The sequence below is a fragment of the Sarcophilus harrisii genome, chromosome 4 (assembly GCF_902635505.1).
Source record: "Sarcophilus harrisii chromosome 4, mSarHar1.11, whole genome shotgun sequence".
In the NCBI taxonomy this organism is placed as follows: domain Eukaryota; kingdom Metazoa; phylum Chordata; class Mammalia; order Dasyuromorphia; family Dasyuridae; genus Sarcophilus; species Sarcophilus harrisii.
The window spans coordinates 95,080,265-95,107,585 of NC_045429.1; the positions used below are offsets into that span (position 1 = coordinate 95,080,265).

Below are 27,321 nucleotides of genomic sequence, written 5' to 3' on the forward strand. Positions count from 1 at the left end.
TGCAGAGGAGAATGGACTAAATTTTTAGCCTGATATGGGCTTTTTTTTTCTTCTTTTTTTAAATAATTGGGGAATGCTTATATATATTTGTGATAGAAAGAACCACCAAGTTGGCATCCCCTTCCAGACCCTCCACTTCAACCAGGAGGTGGAGTTCAAATTCAATGTTTTCTGAATGCATAAATGTTTTTTTAATGGAGATGATGACTCATACTGAGCTTTCAGAAAACCCCATTCAAGGGAAGGTTAGAAAAGCTCCTTCCAAGAATAAACAAGTTGGTTTAGCATCTAGCCCCTTAGAAATATCTAATGGGGGCTCATAGCAAGCGAGGTTTCTCTCTCAACAAAGCTGTAGCAGGGAAAGTTTGGGAAATATTATAAAGAGCAATGGATAAATTATCTTTCCTCAGGGAATTGCTTAAATATAAGCTATTCAATCCATAACAGTCAAGCCCTGTTTTGAATCCCACAGAGACTGCCCAGCTCATCCTCTCAGCTGTTTGGGCTGTGATTGTGAGCTAGGACTTGCAGGGTTCTGCCTGCTACTTGGCAGATTTAAGTCCCACAAACCTACAGTGACAGTGATGGGGATATCAAAGGCAAACACAAAATAGTCTCTACCTTCGTTGAATTTGCATTCTATGAGAGAAAAGGCTGTGGCCATTTCACTGAACCCATGGAGACAAAAGCACTGCTTTTCTGCTCCAAAAGCTGTCTTGATCTGTAGCTGGATGGAAGGGATGAGAAGGGAAAGGAAGATGTAAAGAAATTTTTGTCTAGGATTAAATCTAAGGTGGGGCAATGGATAGAATTAGCGATCTGAAGTCTCAAGAAAGACTCATTTACCTTAGTTCAAAGCCAGCTTGGACACTTAGTCACTATATGACCCTAGGCAAGTCACTTAATCCTGTTTACCTCAGTTTCCTCATCTGTCAAATGAGCTGGAGAAGAAAATGGCAAACTACTTTACTATCTTGACTAAGAAAACTCCAAATGGAGTCATGAAGAGTCAGCTCCAACTGAACATAATTCTAGGGTACTTATGCCTGTCTCTAACACCACCTCTTTCTTTCTTTTTTTTTTAATTAAGTAACTTTTTATTGACAGAACCCATGCCAGGGTAATTTTTTACAACATTATCCCTTGCACTCACTTCTGTTTTCCCCTCCCTCCCTCCACCCTCTCCCCAAGATGGCAAGCAGTCCTATACATGTTAAATAGATTACAGTAGATCTTGGATACAATATATGTGTGTAGAACCGAACAGTTTTCTTGTTGCTCAGGGAGAATTGGATTTAGAAGGTGTAAATAACCTGGGAAGAAGAACAAAAATGCAAGCAGTTTACATTCATTTCCTAGTGTTCTTTCTTTGGGTAACACCACCTCTTTCATTGATCATCAGCTCTTAGGGTGTTTCTCCAGACCCATAGCACCACAGAATCATAGCATCACAGATAAAAGGAAGCTTGGAGATTATTTCAATCCAACTTTTTCTATTTCTGTAGATGAAGAAATTAGTCTCCTGGAGAAATGAAATAGCTCACCAAGAAGACCACACACCAAATAAGAGGCAGAACTAGGACACAAATTCAGTTCTATAGATTCAAGATCCAATATTCTTTTTGATATACCACAAATTGAGCCAGCTTTTCCCCAGGCTTCCAATATTTCCCATTTGGGTACCATACTATTAAAAACTATAGTTCCTCTTTCCAAGTACCTCGGAGTGCCTGCAGCAACTTTTGAAGGAAATAGTGAGGGCTTGTGGTTCTTTATCAGATCTGAAGGGTATGGCTTGCTGCCTCTATCCTGTTGGGAGAATGGGTTGGAGATCATTTTGACCTCTTTTTCTCAGTATCTTTACGGTATTAACAACTATTGAGAATATGTCCAAAGAGTTTTTGTTTATATGGGTTACATAATAGATATTTATCATAAATAGAAAAAAAATTTTTGAATTTGTAGACCCTCTGAAAGGATCTCAGAGACCCTCCAGGATTCACTGCACCACACTTTGAGAACCACTGGTCTAAAGTCTAGAGTCAAGGACTTGCCCCAAAATTAAGACAAGGAAAGAATCCAGTATAAGATCACTGTGTAGGGTTGGGCGACATTATAGATCTGGTACCATGAGGCAGTGGTGCAAAGGAAGCAATGTCAGGGCAATGAGAGCAGAGACAAAGTTGTAATAAAAATTGAAGAGGAGAAGGAGCCCTATAGGAGACAGAGGTTGAGGGAGGGACAAGGTGAGCTAGGATACCCTATCCTACCCCACTTATCAGCCATGAAGAGGGTAGTTGGAGACCCATACCCGCTGATGCCTTCTTTTATAACCCACAGAATGGTTTCTCATCTGTATTCAAAACTTGGACTGATCCCTGCTAGACTGCTTGCTCAAGTTTGGGCATCTAGAATAAGTTATCATTTTGACAAGTAATCCTCCAGGCCCACGTAGAAAGTTTTGGTGACCAACATATTTGTCTTTGTCCAGTACAAAGAGAGCATGTCGGGTGATTTGGTGCCAGTGGGGAAGGCAATCAGGGTTAAGTGACTTGCCTAGGGTGACACAGGCTGGTAAATGTCTGAGACCAGTCTTCCTGATTCTAGACCTGGCACTGTATGCACTGAGCCACCAAGCTACACTTCCCCTTCCCCTTCCCCCCCACATATAGTAAAAGCTTAATAAATCTTCATCACTTGACTAATTGATAGATGTCTAAGGTTTCTTCAAGGAGAGCTCAGCTCTTTTAACCACAAGTCTAAAGCCATTGAAGGCACCTTTATCTAGTAGCTTCTAGAAGATCTCAAGTTTATATTGTCTCTTCTTACAGTATTTTTACCTTTTGCAAATCTCAGACTCTCTGGATGCTGCCTATTTGGAGCTTAAAAATTACTTTTAATGTCTATCATATCCCTGGGTCATTAATTTATCATCTGGGGTATTCCACTTAGTAAAACCACAAAGGAACTGTCTGGGTTTTAGGTTCCTTGCAACTTCCTGATAGTTCTACAAATCAACTTGGAAAAGACTGAAAACCTAGTGGAGCCAAGTAAAATTGGCAGCTTCTGCCTAGTTACTTTGTTTTACATTCTTGTCTTTGTTATTAATTCCTGCCTACAAACACATCCCCAGTCCTCCAAGATAACAGTTTATAATTCTATCTGGTTAGCTTCCAATCCAAACTAGGATTAATGAGCTGATCATGGAAATCCTCAGAAGAAAAGACTCTGGGGAAAGGTGCTTTTTAAGGAGATAACATTTTGCAATGCAAAGGGAAACATCATTCATTTCTGCAGTGTCTGGGAGACTTAGGTACACCTTGGAGAGAATGTTCCTTCTGTTCCATGCCTCTTTAGGCATAGGAATGGAACAGGGGGGAGGATTTGAGTTGAGTAATATCTGTTTCCAACAACTCTTCCAACTCTGCCAATTTCCCAGGATGCAAAAAAAAAAAAAAAAAAAAAAAAAAAAAAATGTCCAGAAAGCTGACAACAAAGGAAGCCATCAGGTCTAAATTATCACATCTCTGTTGGGCTCACAGATAATGTTTAGTGAATTGCTAAATTTATGTATGTATCATAGAAGTATGATTCAAGAGGAGGACCAAAGAGAATGACTGAGGAACAGTTTTCAGTTCTACTTAAATATACAATTTGTGTCTTATATGCTGTGGAGAAAAGAGAATACTTGGCATAGATTAGGCCCTCCTAGAAGAAAAAGTAAGCATTTGTTCAATGGTCTCATAGGTAATTTATTATATTTGTGTTTTTCCATGAGGGAAGGAAACAATAGTAACCCAAATTTTTCTCAGGCCAGATTGACATAGAGAAAAAGAGAGTTATGTCTATGGGACATGACTGGGAATGATGGGGTGAATGGACCCCACCCAGGTCTAAGCAGGAATATTCATGTGAAGTCCAGTGCAGAAAGGGTCTGTGAACTGGGACAAAAAAAAAGGTCTCTAATCCAGTACTGAGGGGCTTAAACAATGAGTAGGGTACAAGAGTACATGCAGACTGTCAGCTTTGTTGCAAATCACAGACCTAGGGCTGACTGAGTAGAAGATGCACCAAGGAGAAGTGTTCTGTGGTAGGAGCAGTCATAGGCTTAGGTTGTTTACTAATTAAAGAACAAGTTCAAGTTCTTACAAGTAAGCAATAGATGTGAGGCTCAGAGGTAATAGCAAAATAAGGTCTCGGTTCTAGTTTCCAATCCAGTATGAAACCAGCAATGGAATAATCAGGGTAGGAATCCCAGACCAAAGGGGAGCCTGTAATTCTGTCCCTTCAAACCAGGGAAGCTTTCCAACTGAGTCCAATGCAGTGTAGTAGAACTGCAAACAGGGTAGGGCAACAGAAGTGTTACTCAGACTCAAAACTAGGAGGGCAGAAATCAGACTTTGCCCTGATTTAAGGCACTTTGAGAATACCGAAAGTTTGCAGGTTCTCAACCTGAATGCTCCCTAAGATTCTAAAATAACATAATAACCCAAGAAAGCAGCAGTAGTGATGGGTCAGAGCTTATGATCTACTCAAAACTGCATATCTAGCTAAGGAATGTAAAACAATAAAACCTCTTATATGTTGCTCCTTATTTTCGCCAGGAAAACCCTCATCCTGACTTATTTGTCTTTTTGTAAAATCTACATTCTGACTTCTAACCTGTCTCCTTCCCTAAATAACAATAGCTGGCTAAAAGAAATCTAACTCCTTATCTGGATAAAAAGACATTTTGACTTCTCCCTTTTCTGTATTTTGCTCTCCACATGTAGGCTATTAGCCTGCTAACTGATGCCCCAAATTTCAGTATTTAATGCTCTCCCAAACTCTTCCTAATTGCCAGACTCTCTCGTTTGGTCTGCCTGCTATGGCACCAATAAATTCTTTTGTGACTATAAGAATATCTCTTTGAATTCTTTCAAACTATGAACTATGACTTTCACCACTTCCGTAGAGGACATTCCCTCTAGATGCATGTAGAGACTAGGTCTTACATAAAGTCTGAAGTCAGGAAAGAGATTAAAAGAATGAGCAAACAAAAGAAGGAATCACACCATTAAAAGATATTATGGTGAAAAGGATTCAAGACACAAATGCAGAAGAGAATGACTACAAAACATCTAGGAACAAAACCTCAAAGAAAAACACTGCTTGGGGACTAGTTTAATTAGAATTTCTGGAACAAGTGAAATGAATTAAAAAAGGTTTTAGAGTTTACGAAAATGTTTTTATAAATGAAATGAGAGCACTAGAGGAAATAATTTGGGAAGAAATGAGAGTTGCAGAAGAAAAAATTGAAAAGAAAATTAGTAGTTTGGTACAAGAATTATAAAATATTACCCAAGTAACAAACTTCCTGAAACAAAAAATGGACTAAATAGAAGCCAATGATACAATGATATAAAACTCAATGATACGAAAAGAAATATTAAAATAAGGTTTAAAAATTGAAAAAAGAAAGGCAATATTAAGTATCTCATAGCAAAAAACAACCGATTTAGAAAACAGATTAAGGAGAGATCACTTAAGAATCATTAGATTCTAAAATCTAATTAGATTCTAAAAACCATAACCAAAAAGAACCTAAATATCATATTTCAAAAAATTTTAAAAGAAAACTGCCCCGAGGGCAAAGTAAAAATAAAAAAGATTCCACTGGTCATCTCTTGAGGAAAAAAAAAAAGCCCTCACTGGAATGCTATAGCCACAATCCAGAGTTTCCAAGTCAAGGAAAAAATGTAAATGGTCAAAAAGGAAGAATTCATATGCCAATGAGCCACAATCAGGATCACATATAATTTAGTAGCCATCAGGAGAATTTGGAATAAGATATTTTAAAAGGCAAAGTATTTAGGTTGATCAACAAATATGATTAATCCAGAAAAACTAAGTTTAATTCTTTTGGGAGCTGGGGGAAGGGGGTGGGAATATATCCTTAGGAAATAGTAGGTTTCCAAGCATTTGTGATAAAAACACTAGAACTGCATAGAAACATTGAAACAGAATCAAGAAACAGAAATTAGGGAAACAAGCAATCATAAAGAATTAAAACAAGAATATACTATTTCAATTCTAAAATGGGGAGATGAAAATGGGATAAAAGCTAAATGGGTCCTCTAGGTACTCTATCATCAAAGTCACAGGGAGAGCCTAAATGAAAGAGGACTTGGGAGTGATTCTATTACACCTCGATGTTATTAAAAGAAGAATAGAAAGAAGAACACTAAAATAGGGGGAAGAAGAGGAAGAGTGGGAAAAATTATTTCACATAATCAAGATGAGCAATTTGAAGCTTATACAACTGAGGCTGCTGATTGTTCAATGGTTAGAGTACTGATCCTAGAGTCAAAAAAACCTAAGTTCAAATTTGGTCTCAGACATGTAAAGTTTTATAAGTCACTTAGCCTAGGTAAATCACTTAGCCTCTGTCTCAGCTTTCTCATCTGTAAAATGGAGATAATGGGGTTATTAGGAGGAATAGATGAGATAATATTTGTAAAAAGCACTTAGCAGAGTGCCTGGCATATGTGAGTATTATCTCATTGTTTTGCTTCCTTTCTCCCTAAAGACAGGGAAGAAGGAGTGGAGGAAGGAGGTGTCACTTTTCATTTGAACTGTTCAAAGGAGAAAAGAACCACACATGTAATTAGAGGCAGAAATGAATTTCACTCAGGGGGATTACAGCAGGAAAAGAGAAGGACGAGAGAGAAATAACAGGGAGGATAGATTAAGAGACAGATTAGTCTAAGAAAAACAAACTAACAATATATAAAAATATTTATAATAACTCTTTTTGTGGTAGAAAAGAATTGAAAACAATAGGGATGTCCAGAAACTGAGGAATAACTAAATAAGTTATGTTAATGTGATGGAATACTGTTATATTCTAAGAAATAATGGAGACGGTTTTTCAGAGAATCTGGGAAAACTTGTATCAACTGATGCAGAATGAAGTAAGCAGAACTAGGAGAGCAATTTATATAATTACAACAATCTTTTTTTTTTTTTTTAAATGGGGCATCTAGGTGGCACAGTGCATAGAATACCAGCCCTGAAGTCAGGAGGACCTGAGTTCAACTCTGGTCTCAGACACTTAGCTGGGTGATCCTGGGCAAGTCACTTAACCCCAACTGCCTCAGGAAAACAAACAAACAAACAAACTTTGAAAGATATGGGATTTCTGATCAGCACAGTGACCAATCATGATTACAGAGAACTAAGGATGGAACATGCTACTTACTCCTTAGGTTATTTAGTATAAAGGTATTTAAGTCTTTGCTTTTATAGTTGTATTTCCAGTATTTAGCATAGTGTAGATAATTAGTAAGTGCTTAATAAATGCTTTCTCATTTTCACTTATGACCTAAGAATGTTTAACGATTCCCAGGAGAGCTACCATTTTGCTAAGATTGAACAAAATTTCTGCTAATACCAAAAGCTTTCTCTGATTTCTTCTGCTCCATTCATATATTTAAACTCTCCTCTTCCCTTCCCTGTTAGACATTTTGAAAAAAGTTGTCTACACCTGATACTTTACTTTGTCAACACTGCCCCATGTCCTGCAAATCAGGCTTTTACCTCCATCACACTAAAGGTGCTGCTCTCACAAAGTTCACCAAAGACCTCATATTGACCAGATCCAATTTCATTTTATAATTTTTATCCTCTTTGATCAATCTACATTCAACACTATTTACAATGTCTGGCACATAATAGCTACTTAATAGATTTATATTTATTAATTTATTGATTTATAATATATATTTACTACCATCCCTACTGAATATGCCTTCCTTAAATTTGTCAAAGACACCATACATGTAGTTGTAGTGGACAGAACTTTGATCTTGGAATCAAGAAGACTTGAGATAAAATTCAGTTTCAAACATTTATAAACTGTGTTATTCAGGGCAAGTCACTCAACTTCTCTACATTTCAGTTTCCTTGATTGTAAAATGCATCTCCCTCACAGAGTTATTGTAAGGACCAAATGAGATAATAATGTAAAGTGCTTATTACAGTGCCTGGCATATAGTAGATGCTTAATAGCTTGTTCTTTTCTCCTCCATGTCCCTTCCTTAAGTCTTCGAAACTTCTTCATCATTAGAACTTCAACTTATATCTTACTGAGAAAATGATGACAATTTACTATGATCTCTCTCTTCTACTATTCTCTACATCTCATAACCCCTTGACAGCAAGTCTTTTAGTCTAGTGTCCGATAAAGAAATGGTACTTGTCTTCAACAAGGCCAGTCATTTAACCATTCTCTTTCTATATATAATTTTCAGTCTCTCCCTTATTTCCTACCTTCTTCCTTGCTGCCTACAAATTCCAAGTCTCCTTGATCTTGACCAAAAAAAAAAAAAACAAAAAAACCCTCACTATATCCTACTATCCCCTCAAACTAATGTCCTATATCCTTTCTCCATCAAATGACTAAACAAAAGAAGTCCATCTAGTTCCCTTTCTTCTCAAATGCTTCTCATGCTTTGAAATGTGGTTTCCAAACTCCTCTTTCCAAAATTGCCACTAATCTTTTAATTGCATTTGAGGACTATTCTCATCTTTCATACTTCTTGATCTCTCTTCAGCAGCATTTTCTATTGCTGGTCCACCTTGTACTTCTATAGACTCTTAAGTTTTCATGACAATATTCTCTCCTAGTTCTTCTCCTACTTTTCTCACAGCTTCTTCTTAGTTTCTTTTTATGGTTCATCATTCATATCAGGTTACCTAATTGGAGATCTATTCCAAAGTTCTGCCTTGGACCTTCTTTCCATAGACTCTCATTTCACCTCCTTGACTCCCTTGGGTTCAGTGATCATCTTTTATAGATGACTCACCCCTTTACATATTCAATCCCAGTTATACTCTTGAGGTCCAGTCTGTTTATTTTGTTTTGTTTTGTTTTGGGGGGATTGGGAGGTTTTGTTTTGGTTTGTTTTGGGGTTTTTTGGCAGTTGGGGTTAAGTGACTTATCTACGGTCACATAGCTAATGAGAGTCTGAGGTCAGATTTGAACTCTGGACCTCCTGACTCTAGAATCAGTGTTCTATCTGCTATGCCATCTACCTACCCTCTATTCTCTAATCTTGCATCACTAACTAACTACTGGACATTTAAAATTGGATGCCCATTTTAAAACAGATGTTTTCCAAACTTTGAGGTCACCATCACCTTTCTGATTCACTCAGGTTCACAACCTCAGCATTATTCTGAACCCCTCAGTCTCTCTCACAATACATTTCTAATCAGTTGCCAAATCTTGTCATCCTCACCTTCACAACATCTTCTGTATCTGACCCCTTCTCACTATTCATGTGACCACTGTGATAATTGAAGTTCTTTCACCTGTTCTATTATAACAGCCTTCAAATTAGCCTCCCTACCTTAAGTCTATCTCCTCTCCAATTCATCTTCCTCACAGCTATCTCTCTATCTGTAGCTAGATAGATATAGATATAAATGTAGATAGATATAGACATTTAAAATTCAGGTCTGGCTACATGCTTCTCTACTCACTAAACACAACTGTTTTTTACTGTCACTAGGGACATAAAGTCGTTTTCACCTTGGCCCCCACTTGCTTCTCAAGCTTTATTAAAAAACATTCCCTTTCTTCACTCTAGAACCCAAAGAACTCACCTTCTTGCACACCCTCTATCCTCTATTTTCATGTCTTTTCATTAGTTATCCCTATGTCTGGAACATATTGTTCCCCCTTAGAATTGCTTGCTTTCTTCAAGACTTTTCAAAGAAAGGTCTAAAATAGCAATATTTATGTTTGTGACTGTTCTATGATTAGTACTGATTTTATATCCAAACTTTTTTGTTTTTATTGAGACCATTATCATCTTTTTTTAGTTTATTAGGTTCACAATCTCAGCACTGTTCTTCATGCTACATTTCAAATCAGTTTCCGGATCTTGTCAAATTAATACCTGTCCCATAATGATTTATGTGGAATACTGTGTACCTTGTTATTTGCACCTTTAGGAAGACCTAGACAGGAGCCAAAGCCTTAAATGATATGGCTTCAGGGCTCTGGGCTGGGAGTTTAACAAGCAGAAAGGTATGAGAAAAGAATGCCCAATCCTCCCTCCCTTCACATCGGAGGCCAGGCTCTGCCAGAATTGTACTCAGACTAAACTGTCTATATGGATACAGTTCAAAGGGACCTCTCAGGGAGAGGGAAGGAGTGTAGTGCTCTAGACCACAGGTACCCATTTAGAATGTAAATTTTTGAAGAGACTGTAAGATTTTTGTATTTGTATTCCATGCATAAGCCCATAATAAGCAATTAAAAGATGCTTGCTGTTTGCTTGACTGTTGGGTGACCCCCAAGACAAACCAAGATTGAGTCCAAATATAAAAATCAGACTCCTGATAGAGATGATGTTTCCTCTATTAGAGGGACAGCTCAAAGCCAATATCCCAGTTCGTTGTCGTTCCAGTGACTCGATCCTTTAAGAATGACTGCCCAGCTGTGTATCTCATTTCACCCTTGATTACTGAGTACCCAGCTTGTGAACACACCACCAGGGTTTAGTTTCCAGTTATGCCTTTTCCCCCCTCCATTTGGATTTTCATTTCACTTTTTTGGCCATAAGTCCTAACTGGCCGACAGCATGCTGATGGTCTAATTAATCATTCTCTTTGGCTGACTCCTCCTTCCTGGTCTCACTCCTTGGCCACCTCTCTAGGGAAGGGCTCCAAAGGTCAAGGGAAGGAGCCAATTCTCAGGCTTAGGATTGGCTCTGTTGAAGGCCCTGGATAGTACATTTATTAACAACAGCTCCAAAGCCCAGGGGTCTCCTCTATAGCCTTTAAGTTTCATCTTGCATTTGCTCAAATTATATGGATTCTGGAGCCTGGAAAATTATGCTGAATGAATCCCCCAACATAAGCACTGAGTTGATGAGGGACAGTGTGCTGAAGAAATTGACTGAAATTAATTCAGTCCTGGGTGGGTTTTCTACAGGGGAAAATTAGGCATTTGCCAGGTGGTTCAGAGGATTAGCTAAAGAAAAGGGAAAATTAACAACAAAGTTACCTCCTAAATGGTCAAAATGAAATAGGATTCTTTTCTAGCTCCTATGTATATATCTTGCATAGTCTCAGTGGTTTATATGTTATATCCTCCTTCTACTCCATTAGACAAAAGCTCCTTTGGGTAAGTACTATTTTTGCCTTTCTTTGTATCTTCAGTGCTTAACACAATGACTAGTATACAGTAAACACTTAATAAATGCGTGTTGACTGAATAATGAACGGGCAATATCAAATTATGGGTCTAACTATCTATCTCCCAGAAGTGGCTCTAATACCTTAGTGTAGCCTGATGCAGAAATTAGATGAACTGAATTTTTACCAAGATTCCTCACCTTTTCCTTTACCTAAGAAAGTCATCAAACTATTTGTCTGACCTACAAAAAGTGTGAAATGCACAACTTCGTGTAGATTTAGGTTAGAGACAAGAGATAGTGCTTATAAATGGCAGGAGAATTCTAAGTAATTGTTCCTGGGACAAAACTGAAAATTCTTGAATGGCAGGGTCTGAGGAGAGAGACCTAGATCCTAAATGAAATACTCAAACCGCTTTAGTACAGCAATTCCTAAACAGTCAACACAATGTGTTCTGGGGACAATTCCTGGGCTGACAGGCAGGTTATTGTCATAATCACTAACACTGATATAATACTTTGAGTTCTGACAAGCTCTGTATCTATGTCATCTCATTTGCTCCTCACAATAAATCTGGGAGGTAGATGATATTATTATACCCATTTTATAGTTGATGACATTGAGTCTGAGAGAGGCTAATAACATAGGAAAGGCTGAAGGTGACTTCTGCAGTATTCCATCTCTAGGAAGTATGTGAAGAGAGTTTGGTCTAAAGTCTTCCCAAATACTCAGTATAGCATTGCATATTATGTCACCCCCCCCCCCCCGCCTTTTATTATGAAACAATAATGACGAGAGATAAAAAAATATTTTCATAATCATGCTAAGATGTTATTTGCCTATTATATAAGATGCTCTTATCTACTTAGGTTATTTATCTATTAAGTAAGATACTCATTCCTTTTCCAATTACATATCATGGTGAATCTGGATTTTCCTGATATTTACAACCACAACAACATATCCTAAAAAATTAAATGCAAAAGTAGATGGGAGATTTTCACTTTTTTTCTCCTGTTTTATTTTCCTTTCTTGTGCTTTTTCCCTTTTGTTCTGATTTTTCTTTCACAACATGATTAATATGGAAATGTTTAAAATGATTGTACATATATAACCTTTATCAGATTGCTTGCTGTTTTGAGAAGGAGGGAGACAATGTAGGGAGGGAGAAAAAAATGTGAAACTCAAAAATCTAACAAAACTGAATGTTAAAAACTATCTTTGCATGTAATTAGAAAAATAAAATAACATTGAGGGGGAAAAAAGAAGCAGATGGGAGAATCAACTATTTTTTATAAGCCTGACATTAGAGAAATTTTCAAAAGAATGCTCCTATTCTCACTCATTTTTTTTGTTTGTTTTGGAAATATTTTAATAAATTGTGTTATGTTAATGTGTAATATTATTATTATTTATACATGAATTAATGAATATTTTAAATAATCCATTTTAATTTCTAAATTAAGTAAATATTAATAGATATAACTCAAATAAACATAAGCTCTTTGGTGGATTCTCCATAATTATTTAAGAGTATAAAGAACATCCATATCTTATCTTTATTTATCTTTTCCTGTACAGGTTCTTTTCTCCACTCACACAGAAGCCACAAAAGGGAAGGAATTATATTTTGCACATCTTTGAGAGAGTGAAGCAGTGCAGGGGAGTCCTACAGTCAGGAGACCTCTTTCAAGATCTACTAGCTAAATGTCTTTGGGCAAGTAGTTTCATTTATTCAGATTTATCTCTCCATCCCCTCCTCCCCCCCTTTTTTTTTGCCTTATTTTCTTTATTTGTCAAGTGAAAGTGCTAATACTTACACTCCCTGCCTCAAAAGGCTACCTGGAGGAAAGCACTTTGCAAACCTACGAGGACTCTTTGAACACTAGTTGTTAAGCACAGCACCTAGTACAACATCCTGTACATAGTATGACCTTAAAAAATATTTTTGATGTGGAGGACAAGGCAGCTTGTATTTTTCAGGAGAGTTGATGGGAGAAGCAATGCTTGGACGGATTCTATCCCAGTCTTCTTTTCTAATCAGGACCTTGTTGACACTGCAGAGCACTTGCATGCTGAATCTTGGGAAAAGTTGAAGAAAGCCTCATTTTCTAAAAGGCTGCTGCCTCCGTGGTTGTGGCTGCCCATGTCATTGCGACAATCACTGGACTGTAGATTTAGAAGTGAGAGGGATATCACTTAATCTGCTCCCCTCATTTTGCAAATGGAGAAGCTGAAGGCTAGAGAACGTAAGCAATTAGATGGATTGCCTTGGAGTCAGGAAGACCTAAGTGTCTGCCTTGGACACTCAATAGCTGTGTGATTCTAGGCAAGTCAACATACCACACTTAGTTTCAGTTTTCTCATTTGTAAACAGGGGACACATGTCACAGGGTTGTTTTAAGGACAATATGAATAACATTTCAAGTACTATATAAATTCTACTATTATTGTTAAGTAGACAGCTAGGTGGCACAGTGGATAGAATATTAGCTCTAGAGTCAGGAGGACCTGGGTTCAAATCTAGCCTCAGATACTTCTAGCTGTGTGACCCTAGACAAGTCACTTAACTCTATTTGCCTCAGTTTCCTTATCTGTAAATGAGCTAGAGAAGGAAATGTCAAATCACTCCAGTGTCTCCATCAAGAAAACCCAAATGGAGTCACAGAAAATCAGATATGACTGAAACAACAGAAATTTGTCCAAGATACAAAGTATCAGACATGGATCCAAATTCTTTTACTCCTAAGCCCATACTCATGTCACTGTGCCAAACTGTCTTCATGGGTATAAGTAGGTATCGGTGCTTGGATGCAAAAAATAATATCAAATCATGTTTATATAATGCTTTTCTCCCAATGTTTTTTTTTTTTGGTTGTTGTTTGTTTGTTTGTTTTTTACTGAGGCAATTGAGGTTAAGTGACTTGCCCAGGGTCACACAGCTAGTGTTAAGTGTCTGAGGTCAAATTTGAATTCAGGTCCTTCTGACTTCAGGGCAGGTGCTCTATTCACTGCACTACAATGAATGGTCTTTTGAGGAAAGATTCAATCACTAAGTATTTTATTAAGCATCTATTTTGTGTCAGGCACTATACAAGGTAATAAAAATATTCTCATCCTCTTTTTATTTTTTATTTTTTTTTTTATTTTTCTTTTCATCCTCTTTTTCTAAATGAAGAAAACTTAGGATTCAAAGATCAAGTGACTTAACTAGGGGTCATCCAGGTAGTAAGTGGCAGAGATAGATACAAAACCCAGGTCCCAAAGCAACATTTATGGCTGTGGTTCAATTGTTCAGTCATGTCCAATTCTCTGTCCATTTGGGACTTTCTTGGCAAAGATACTGGACTGGTTTGCCATTTCCTTCTCAAACTCATTTTACAGATGAGGAAACTGAGGCAAATAGGATTAAGTGACTTTCCCAGATCACACAACTAATAAGTATCTGAGACTGGATTTTAAATCACCAATTTGGGTCTTCCTGACTCCAGGCCCAGCACTCTATCTCCTGAGCCACCTAGCTGCCCTTGAATCAGCATTTATCAAGCACTTGCTGTGTATATTACCTACTCTGGGAATTGCTATTGATAACTGATGTTCACATAGCATTACTTTGTAAAGTAGGTGGAACAAGAATTACTCTTCCCACCCAAGAGACTCAATTTAAGCTTCCTTGTCCCTAGCCAGTCTGCTTATAAGAGGTGGAGCCGAGTATCAAATCTGCATCTCTGACTCCCAAGATTTCAGGAATGGGCAGTCCCAGACACCAGGAGGTCTTTGGGCAGTGGGAAGTTGGGTATTTGGGACAAATCTCAGAGGGAATATAAAGAGGGAGCTGCAGTTGGGGAGGAGGGAAGGGAAGAGGAGAAGCCTTAAAGGGTAGATGCCTCCAGAGGCTCCTTTTCTTGTACTATTTCTGCTTGGAATGATATCATGGTAAATGTCACCAATTTCTAATTGCCTTGTCCTGGGAAGTCCTAGACTCCAGAAAGTTCAACAAGAACTTAGAATCCTAAACATTTGCTTTGCTGTCTACATAGGGTTGTCCTCAATCCGGAGGTTTACATTGGAATACAAAAGGTAATGATAAAATTTAAAGCAGTATATAAAACTCCTCCAGGAGGGAGCATTTGTGAAAGGCCTTTCTATTCCGAGATGTTTATAAACAGCTTTCCTAGTAACCCAGGTTGATCTTTCTGTCGCACACCCTAGGGACATTTGAAGTCAACTCCAAACTAGACTTTCTGCTGGATTATGCTGAGGAAGGAGAGTATGTTAGTTCTGAAACTTTGCCCCTTTTGTTATATAGTGCTAACCAACTGCACAAATCAGTCAATTCTTATGTCTGGAACTTTAAAGAAATTAGGCAAAGACTAAAAAAGAGATCAGAGGCAGAACAATTAAAAAAATTTTAAATCCTCAAATCATCTCCTTTAAAAATCTTTCTCAGAAGCAGGAAAACAATAGGCATAATATCATAGTCAATCAAAATACTGACAGAAAGGTAATTATAATATACTAATTGAATCTCCTTGTTCCACTGCTAAGTTACTATCTGGGCTTCTATTTTATGGAGGGGTCCAGGCTTCCATCCTGGAAATTCCCCCAGCTCCTGGAGTCTCCAACTATCTATTCAGTCTTCTTACCTGGGAATATTCTGGCTTTTTATGCATGCAAATAAAGCCTGGGACCAGAGTAAAAGCTAGATATAGAAAAGAAGGCAATCTCTTTCACATTCATAGTCTCCTACTCTTGGCCTTATTATTATATATCTGCCAATAGCAAAACTCCCCACTTTTTGTGGCTTTCCTAGTTTCCCTACACTGACATTTATTTGGCATTGGACTAGAATGTACAAGCTAGAAAGATCTAGATAAATAGATAGGTAGATATGAATTAAGTAGATAAGATAAGCCATTTTCATATCATGCTACAAGAATTACAAAGCCCTTTTCAAATAGTGAGGTAAACACAGTAAGTCATTTCTATTTTACAGATAAGGAAACTAAGGAAGAGCCACTGGAGGATGAGTCAATGTTATCTATGGCAAAGCTGAGATTAGACATAGGTCTCCTGATACTTAATCAGTCCCATGTTCTTTCCACCTTATAGTATCTAAGCCTTGTGACGTGGATTGTCCAGTTTTTAATCCATTTCTGTCTTCTTTGTCATTTAGACTCTAAATATATGGGGGATAGCCAGAGAAAATGACCATAGTCAAGAGATGTGGTATCTTGTTCATTGAACAACTTGGAAGCCAATTTCAATGAATCAAGGAATACATGTCAGGGAGTGAGATATAAGAATAGAAAAGTAGGAGGGAATTAGATTGTGAAGAGTTTTGAATGCCAAATAAAATATTTTGTATTTGCTCCTAGAAGTAATAGGGAGCCACTGAAGTTTTTTGAGTAGGGAGGATGACATGATGAGCCCTGTGCTTTAGGAAAATGACGTTGGTGGCTGAATGGAAGTTGGACTGAAGCAAGTTATTATACTAGTCCAGGGATGAGGTGGCAGAGTAGAAAGGGGCTTAATTGAGAGATGCTACAAAGGACTTGGCTACAGCTTGGACAGGGAGTGGGGAATGGAAAATGATTCCTAAATTGTGAGCCTGAGAGTCTGGGAAGATGGTGATACTCTCTATAGCAATAGGGAATGGAAGATGAAGGGAAGATGTAATACATTTTATTTAGCTATTATTTATTAGCTAAGGGGAAGGATAATGAGTTCTCTATGGGACATCCAGTTTGAGATATCTGAAAGATAATTGAAAAAGTGAGATTGTAAAATAGCAGAGGGTAGGGAAGATAGAATTAAGAATAATTGGCATAGAGAGGGTAATTAAATACATGGGAGCTAAATCACCAAGTGAAATAATTTGCCTAGTGTCTCACAACTAATAAATATCGAGAGCACATTTGAATTCAGGTCTTCCTAACTCCTAGAACTCGTTCCATTAATACCATCTAGTTTCCTCTAGAAACAATCTAAATGTGGAAAAACAAGCTTAGTCTGCTTTCATCCCATCAAGGTCAAATATCACCGTTAATCTAGTGTCAAAAGAAGCATATACACAGGACCACTGTCATCATAAAATAAAATCTTATGAAAACTCTTGCTTATTCCCAAGTAATTTGTAGACTACCATATGAAAAAGATATGTGTTATGGGTGTATGTTTCAGCAGGGGTGGATCTGGGAAAGGGGCCCTTGAAAATGGTCCATAAGGATTCTGATATAAGAGGATCTGAGGAACAACAAAATATTCATGATTATACCAAGATTATTCTTGTCCATGGCTTGGATAATTGAATGAGATCTGGTTTTGATAGATATAAGAGTGCTTTCTAATGAATGGAACATTAACATTGCTAAACAAAACTATATCCTAGAAATTTAGAATAAAAATCTCAGTTAGGGTCAAAAGGGTAGGAGTCAGGTCATTGACACTAGCTCAGGAAAGCTAAATTGTTAAATTTTCAGTGTGAGCATTTTTTAGTTGTTGCTTTCGTTGTATTCAATATTTGAATTGATTTGGGTTTGCCATATCATTATCCAGCTCATTTTATAGGTGAGGAGACTAATGGTTAGGTAACTTGCCCAGTAATATATTGCTAGTAAATGTCTGAGTTCAGATTTGAACTCAGAAACTCCAAGCCTGGCACTCTGCACTATGGCATCACTTAGCTGCAGAAAATATCAAATGCTACTAATTCAAGCTTGATTTATTAGTTTGTTGATTGTCTATGCTTAAGGAAGTGATGAAGAAAATGTTAATAATTCAGATTAAATTTTAAGACGTGTCAAACATTTTTTCTCTTTTAGAGAGGTAGTTGTTAAATTAGCATCCCACTGTTTAGAATGGCACTAAGTGGGAACTTTAGTTACATAATCTTTTCAAGTTCTTGAGTTACAAACAGTCAATAAGTACTGATAAAAACTATATACCAATTATTGAGTATTAAATATAATAGCAAGAGAGCATCTGCCCTCTCAAAAACTTTATTTCTCTGAAGGGAAATAGAGTATATATCAATAAGAAAATATAAGATATAAAAAATTAAGAGGTGGCACTAATAATTAGGGGAATCAAAGAAGACCTCAAGAAGGAGATATAAATTTGGGCTAAGTGGTTTACTTATTAAGAAGTTTATGTTGACATCTAGGCCCACTGATGAAGAATTCCTATCTCTAAATATATACCCCAAGGAGAATAAAGAGAGAAAAAAGGACTCCATGTACACCTAAATATTCAGAGCAGCACTTTTGTTTGTTAGGAAATGGAAATAAAGTAAAAGGCCATTGACTCTAGAATAGCTAAACAAACTACATTACATGAATGCAAATGGAGTATTCCTTTGCTATAAGAAATAATGAATCCAAAGCGTTCATAGAACTGATGCAGACAGAAGTAAGGAAAACCAGGAAACACTATACACAAGGACTACAGCAATATAAATGAAAAGAACAACACTAATATATAGTATTTCATTTGATTATGTAATTATAATAACCAAGGTTGACCTCAAAGAATATTTATGCCTCTCTCCTTTTGTTGAAGAGATGCCAAATGAAGAGTAAGGAATATCTAATATACCACCTGCCTCATTTGTTGGTTTAGTTAATTTTGCTGAACTGTTTCTCCCCCCCTTTTTTTTTATATTATTATAAGAGATTGCTCTCTGGGGAGGAGAGAAGGGAGAGATATATTTGGAAATGAAGGTGATATAAAAACAAATGACTTCAATAACAGTTTTTAAAAAGAAATTTATTTTGAGCCAAAATTCTCTCAGAAAGAAAAATGATGGGAATGAACCAGGACTAAAAAGGAGGGAAGATGTTGAGCCAGAACACTTTTTTTTAAGCTCTACTCATAAAGTACAAGAAACAAACAAAGAGCTTGATCTGGATGGGCTGGGCAGTCCTGACTCATTGACTCATTATGTTCCTTTCTGGCAGCTACACTAACTCTACCCTTTTCCTCCTGGAGAATTGCTGTGCTGCTCCATAACCATTACTCTTAAGGCATTAAGAAACAGGTTTGTTTGGCAGCATCAATATAATACAACGATCAATCCTGATGAATGTGACTCTTTCCAGCAACGAGATGATTGATGTCCGTTCCAATAATCTTGTGATCAAGAGAGCCATCTACACCCAGAGAGAGGATTGTGGGAACTGAATGTGGATTCAGCACATAGCGTGATAAGTTAATACATCACAAAATACTTTGAGAGAAGGAAGGATTAACAACTGGACACAGAATCTGAGAATTTCAAAGTTGAAAGAGACCTGGGTGTTGTTCAAGTACAACTAATATATGAAGAAGAATCCTCACTCTAACAAGTGAACATCCAACTTTTTCCTGAAGATCTCCAGTGAGGAGGAAGAGATTCCAAGAGACAGAAACAAGAAAAGAGTACATTCCAAACATGGAAGATTGTTTGTATAAAAAGAAGGGAGATGGAATGTCAAATCTAAGGAACAGTGAAGAGGCCAGTTTGTCTGACACACAGAATGCATGAAGGGAAATAACATGAAACAAGTCTAGAGAGGAAGGTTGGAACCAGATTGAAGAGAGCCTCAAAAACAAGGCTGAGGAGTTTGTTTTTTATTCTAAAGGCAATAGAACTGCAGAATCCCAGAAATTCATCGGGGATGGTAGTAGTTGGAAATTGGGTCTAACTTAGGAAAGAACCAAAAAGAGGCTCCCTAGCTACCTCTGCCCTCCATCCAGCTTTGCTGTCCCTACTCCTGGCCAAAGGCAGGTGCTAATCCCTGTGCCCTGCTAATGCCAAGGCAGAGGAAAGGAGTGGCAGGATTTTCTTCACTGCCCAGGGAGGAAAAGAGAAGGCACAAGTCAGCTAGGTGGGATCTGGTTCCTGCAATCTGACCCAAGGACACTGGCATAACAGAGCCATCTTTCAAAAGGCCAAGGGACTTGATCTGGGATCAAAAGAGAGGAACTCAAAAGTCTCTACTGGGTCTAGGGTCAGGCTACCAGGACAAACATTTCCCTGATAAGTTGGTAGGGGTTATCCATTGCCTTTGGGAGATGGAGATAAAAAGGCAGCTGCCCAATTCCACCTCCACTCTCCGTCTCCATGATCTCTGCCAACCTCATGCAAAGAGAAAACAATCTGGAACCAGTCTTCTAAAAAGCTATATCCACATCAATAACAATTTAACAAATTCAATTCAATGGAGATAGACTAAGAGGCAGCTGGGTGGTCTAGTGAATAGAGCAGCCAGGAAAAACTGGGTTCAAATCTTGCCTCAGGCACCTTCTGCCTGTATTACCTGGGGCAAGTCATTAAAAAAAAAATCTTTCTGGGGCAGCTAGGTGGCACAGTGGATAGAGCATCAGCCCTGAAGTCAGGGGAATTTGAGTTCAAATTTGACCTCAGACATTTAACATTTCCTAGCTGTGTGACCTGGGCAGATCACTAAACCCCAAATGCCCCAGCCAAAAAAAAAAAAAAGATTAAATAAAAGAAATCTTTCTGTGCCTTAGTTTCCTCATTTGCAAAATGAGAAAATTGAACTCATTGTTTTCCAAGGATTCTTTCAGTTCTTGATCTTTTATTATACTATGTGCCTAACACTATGCTCTACATGGTGGATGGAAAAATGATAGTTATAATCTAAGTCTTGCCTTCAAGGAGTTTACCGTTTAATGGGGAAGGTAAGGTATAGCCACATATCTCAGAAAGTCTCTTGTCCAGCTGAGAAAAAATAATCCAGTCCCAGGGTTAGTCAGCAATTCCAAGGACCCAGATATAGTAATAATTTCTGTCTATAATAGTAGCACATGATATAAAGATTAAAGTTCTAAACTAAGAGCTAGGTTCAAATTCCCCCATCTGACTCTTGTTGTTTTGCCTGGTTGGCAAGTCACTTATTATCTTTGAATCAAAATTTCATCATCTATAAAATGGGGATCATACCCTTGACTAAAAAGAAATCCCTACTGTAAGGTTCATGAGGTGGTTGCAAGACTAAAAGGAGATGATATATGCGATTTTGTTGTTGTTCAATCTTGTCCAAATCTTTGTGACACTATTTGGATTTTTTTTGGTAGAGATACTGGAATAGTTTGCTATTTCCTTCTCTAGCTCATTTTAAGATGAGAAAACTGAGGTAAATAGGGTGAAGTACCTAGCTCAAGGTCACACAGCTAATTAGGGTCTCAGTTTATATTTGAACAGGTCTTCTGACTCCAAGCCTGAGTGCTCTATCTTCTGCACCTCCTAGCTGTCCCATTATATACAAAGCACTGTACAAATGTCAGCTACAATAAGGGATTCAAATACCAGGATCCCTTTCTATCAGAAATTCCAAGATTCATTCTGCCTCATGTTTATTTCCTACCAAAATATACAACTTCCCTTCAGAGATATGCTGGGATTTCCTTTGCTAATGAACATTCAGACTAGATTGAGTTAGATCCTTCTTGACTAGAAATTCTTTTTTTTTTTAATTAAAGCTTTTTATTTACAAAACATATGCATGGATAATTTTTCAACATTGATCCTTACAAAATCTTCTGTTCCAAATTTTTCCCTCTTTCCTTCCCCCCCTCCCCTAAGAAGGCAGGTAGTCCAATACATGTTAAATATGTTAAAATATATGTTAAATCCAATATATGTATATATATTTATAAACTTATCTTGTTGCACAAGAAAAATCAGATCAAGAAAGAAAAAAAAACCTGAGAAAGAAAACAAAATGCAAGCAAACAAAAACAGAAAGAGTGAAAATGCTATGTTGTGGTTTGACTAGAAATTTTTAACTTTCTTATGTGTCATGGATCCCTCGGGCAGTCTAGTGAAGCCTTAAAACTCAGAATAAGGTTTTCAAATACATAAAAAAAAAAAATAAATAAATAGAACTACAAAGGAAATTATACTGACATTGAAAAGTTATCAAAATATATATTTTTTAATGTTATGGCTCTCAGCCCTTAGCACAGTGCTTGGAAAATAGCAAGTGATTAATAAAAGCTAGTTGACTAAGGGCAGCTAGGTGACAGAGTGGATAGAACACTAGCCCTGAAGTCAGGAGGACCTGAGTTCAAATTTGTCCCCAGATACTTAACCCTTAGCTGTGTATGACCCTGGGCAAGTTACTTAACCCCAATTGTTTGGGGGGGAGGGGTAAAGAATACAAAAACATGTATCATCTGAGCTCCTTTAATGATATAGAAATACTTAGTTATCAATAAGAGTGTAGCATCTATGTAGCAAAAAAAGTCTGTTAAAATAAACTGAATTTCTGTGTTATTATGATGGCCCAACCTGGCTCAATGACAGAGAAGAGATGAGAAAATCTACCTTTCTCTTTTCCTCTTAGAGATGGATGACAATGAATGTGACTTATTGCATATGCTGTCAAACACAATCAATGTGTTAGTTGATTTTGCTGAACTTTTTTTTTAAGTCTTGATGGGTCAGAGAAGGAGGAGGAAGAGAGGAATAGGGTGAAAGTAAAGAGCATCAGTGAACTTTAAAAAAAAAAAAGAAAAAGAAAGAAAGAAATTGGTTTAAATAGGAAAGTACCAGATTCTCTATATTGTTAATAATGCCTATTTACAAACCACTATCATCTCCTTTGGATGAATTCCTCTTAGTTACTTATCAATCAATTAACATTTTAAAATACCTCCTATGTGCTAGATTACTTCTTATATTATGTTCAAATCATGAGTTACAAACCTGGTTTATGCGCATATTTTTTAAAACTTCTATTTTTAAATATATTTATTTTTAACATTTATTTCAAAAACTGTTTTTGAGGTCCAAATTCTCTTTGTGGGCATATTATTTACTACTTGCTATGATGCTAAAATTGCTAATTACTCTTCTGGATCCTTTTCCCATTAATCAAAGTTCATACCAGGAATTAAGAAGATAATAAAATAAATTCTAGAAGATTCTTTCATTTTGGAATTTCCCATTGTATTCTTTGTGTGCCTCTAGAACCTTTTCTGGCTATGGCAACCCGAAATCATTCAATCAACAAGGATTTATTGAGTGTCTTCTATGGGTATCAAGGATTGTAAAAAAATCCCTTACTTTCCTATTCTCTGCATCTCTTGCTACACTGTTGCTGATATGGATACAATTTTCCCCCCCATATCAGCATGCTTCCTTGGAACTGTTCTCAAGGGTATTGATTTGTCTACCCCTTTAGATTATCCCCTTCTAAGAGAAAATAGCTTCATCTTCAGAACTCCCAAGTGTGTTTACTTTAGCCCCTCATGTGAAAGAGATGAACAGTAATGATTTGCTGAATAAGTGGCAGTCGTTTACATGGTAGTGAAATACTCTTGAAGCTAGGCATAGTGTGTGGAGAGTGGGCTTTGGAGGGAGGAAGATGGATTATCACCAACCTAAGCTATATAAGCAAGATGGTAGGGAAGACACTGGCCACCAGTCTCATATGTGGCTAGCCATGCTTGCCTGGTGGTAAATATGGCCACTGCCTTCATTGAAGAAGCTAGACATGCATAGCCTCCAAGAAAGCTCCTTGGAGGGAGCAGGGTTAAGTGGCAAGATAAAGCCTTATATTTCCTCCCTCCCCCTTTCTTATTCTACAAATATCTTCACTGTTGAATTCATTTAACTGGATTTCAACATGGTACCAATGAAGCCAATATTGGAAATATCACTCTCTGGATACTCAGACTTGCGCAAGGAAGGATTCTATCTCCTGGCCACAGAATACTAGCGTTAAATAAAGTTATGTCCTGGGTTGATTCATAGATGTCACAATCCAAGCCCTCTCCTAGCAAAACAATTCAGAATGTATTTTCTTATATAGAGGCCATATAACATAGTATGTCTCCCAGCGTGCTGTAGATGGTTGGTGGGGCTAGAAAATAGGAGAATGAAAGAGAAGAAAAGTCTAAAAGGCTGGTGACAAGTGGACAAAATTTCCAAAAGGAGAGAATTTTGTGAAGCAACTCTAAGGAAGCCTGGAGTCTTGTATTTCATCTACATAGTGCCATCAAAGCCAGACACTTTTGATTAAAACTTCAGTAGCCATCTGTGGAATCTTTTCTTTATGATCATCAAATGACAGAAATGGTGATGCACAGCCAAATTGAGTAAGAAATGAGCAAGGCCAGTCCCTAAAGTGTCGGGGGCGGGGGATGGGAGGGGGGGGAGGTTAAAGTTAGAATGAAGAATGGGGAATAGGACATAGAAAAGCATCAATATCTTCAGGTCTGTTTCATTTCATTCTTCCTATTTTCTGACAACTGTCTTTGCATTATCAGGCACCAGAAATTTTCTGCTGAGCAGAGTTGGGATAAGACATGATAGATGCTCACAGAATCAGCAATATAAGACCTCTCTGAGCTCATCTCTGTCTCAAAACTATTCCTACGTTAGACACAAATGTGGAGATTAGGGAAGCCAAGATAGAGGCACCTTGATTCCATCCCTGTATCCTTTCTTTGCTGCTCTTTCCTCCTTCTGATTCACAATCAGCAGTCTTTTTCATCATATATTTGGATTGCTGAATGTTATTCTTCCCGCACAAAGCTATATCTAATGAATTATCTTGATAATGGAAAGAACTAGTATAACAGATAGGACAATTTTCCCACCTAAAAATATCTACTCATGCTGCTTGGCACAGACAGGGGGAATCAACACAAGTCACATTCTCATGGATGATATAACGTGCCTTAAAACCCGGGGGGATCCACATGTGTACTGTAGTACAAAGCTTCTTAAACTGTGGGTCATGACATAAGGGGGTCACATATCTGAATGTGGGGGTCATGAAATTGTGATTTATTACCAGCAAATATTTGATTTACATGCCTATTTTATACCTATATACCCAGGGTCATGTAAAAATTTCTCGGACAAAAAGGGGTTACTAGTGGTAAAAGTTTATACAAAGCTCTGCTGAGATATATAGAAATCTGTTGTACTAGAGCCCCAGAAACAATTCGTGTGCTTCCAGCCAAAACAGAGTGTAGATCCTATATAGGCAAATGCCAGATGTAGGCAAATGTTTTGGAGACATTGTTCTTTCCGTCTCCCTTTCTCCAACACGTACTACATAGAGCAAAGTAGTGCTGAAAAGTGTCGCCTATAAGGCTGGGGGTCACATCTGATATTAGGAAGGAATGGAAATTTGGGTGGAGCCACAGAGAGAGAAGGGATGTTCCACAAGAGCTCCTTCCTCCAGAGAAGAGGATAGAGAAACATCCTCCCAAGAGAGTGAATTTAAAGCTAATCAGGCTAATCAGTGGGTCTTCGTCTTCTACTGCCCCCCACTTCTTCCATTGCTTTTGGAGTCTGTGCCTGCCTAATGAAATTCCTAAAGTGATTTGAGTGTTAAGATGAGACCCAAGCACCACATTAACCAAAGCCCCTAGTATTTGAGAAATGAGATCATACGTGCATGTCTACCTACAAGCTTTAATTGGGGGTGGCTAGAAGATGCCATCTCTATTCGTTGTATTCTCATCTCTGTCCCAAACCCGTGCTCCAGACACGCTTTTAGTGGACACCGAAATTGTGGGACGAATGAAGACACTCCCCGTATATAACAAATTCTTGGGAATAATAAACTGAAGTTGTGGCTCACAAGGGTGAGCTAGTTCAGTGGTCACTCTGAGGTTATAAGAGATGAAATCCTTTGCTAACTTTCCTTTTCAGTGACCTTGATTCCCCCAGGAAGAAATTCACCAGCTCTGTTCTTAAGCTCCAGTAATTAGTTCCCAGAGCACTTTCAGCCTACCCCCCTACTCCCCCAGGGCTTTTACTTACATCCATTGACATTTCCCTCTGGATAAGTTTCTTGGTCTCCTTTTCACAGAAATTGAGCATGGCTTCACGATTGTACAAGCCTGTAGACTGCTTGTCTGTCTGGTTCCTCTGCCGGAGCCCCACGGGAATACTCCCATCTGGGTCCACCACATCCAGCTCCTTCTCCAGCTCCTCCATCTCCTCCGGAGAGAGCGTAGACAGCAAGCTGTCAATATCAGGATCTTCGCTCACCTGCCTGCGGTACTTGGCTACCTTGGACATCTTGAAGAGATGGAGCTCAGCTCAAAGCGGTGTGTGCGTGAATTCGGAGAGGGGAGGAGGGGCCCTGGACTCGTGGGAGAGCAGGTGAAGGGGCTCAGTTTGGAGATTTGGATGAGAGAGAATGGACTTGGGAGCAAATCCGCAAACTGGATAAGCGAGTGGCTACTTTCCCCTCTCTTGATGCAGGTGCTGAAGTGTTAAATCGAAGCAGCCTCCCTTCTGCCCGGGGGAATAATGGTTATAAAGAGAAGACCCCGCTGGTATAACAGTTGACCAATAAGAGCCAAGAGCTTCACAGCCCCCGTCCGAGGAACCAATCAGCGGAGGCCTCAGGCGGGTCTGCCTCCCTGTCAGAGCTGTTTGAAACTTGAGGACATTCCAGGGAATCTTGGAGCCGCAGCATGACCAAATTTAGTACGGAGCGTTTAGCCTTTTAAAGACAAGGGGGGCTGCGCAATGAGAAAAGATACAAAAATGCACGAGCTGGCAGCTCTCGGAGAAGGGGCAAGAGGAGGCAGTGGCGAGCTCCCGGCGAGACCAAGCAGCCGGGGGCGTCCAGCCAGTTCCCTTGCCCAACATCAGCAGCTCGTGTCACCCCGGGGCAGGGTTCGCTCCATTGATTCCTTTCTACTCTATTTGGTCATGGGCTGGGTGATCCCACAATGTTTACAGCCAGACAAAAATGGGAGTGGGGACATGGCACGTTTGCTTTCTTTCCCTAAAATGTCACCATCTCCTGGCCAAAGGGAACCTGGCTCCGTCCAAGGCCCCTGGGCTACCTTGCCGTTGGTCAAAAAGAATCAACAGTCTTCTCCGGATGTTTGAAAGGAGCAGATCCCTCTGGGTGATTGCGGCGGGGGAGTTGCCTGAGGCACCCAGCCCCCGCAAACGCCCAAAAAGCTGACAAAGAATGGTATGAGGTGCCCGGGTCCAAGTGCCTAGAAAAACTCTTCTCACCTACATCCTCCTTCCTGGATGCAGGGGCTTCCAGACAGTTTTTCCTTGGACGTAGGAAGAGAATGCAAAGGACAGGATTTCTGATATACTCCAAGGAAACCTTGAGGCATCTTCAGGGAAATGCAATT

The 27,321-nt window shown here is 38.4% G+C and overlaps 1 protein-coding gene across 1 annotated transcript in view; it reads right to left on the reverse strand.

Moving 5' to 3' along the window:
* The window catches only part of LMOD1 (leiomodin 1), a 67,639-nt gene extending 40,933 nt beyond the window's left edge, over positions 1-26,706 (reverse strand). The window contains exon 1 of the mRNA XM_003767569.4: positions 25,976-26,706. Coding sequence (XP_003767617.1) covers positions 25,976-26,236 — 261 coding nt within the window. The 5' untranslated portion in view covers positions 26,237-26,706. The remainder of the gene's footprint in view (positions 1-25,975) is intronic.
* Between the last annotated feature and the right edge of the window lie 615 nt (positions 26,707-27,321).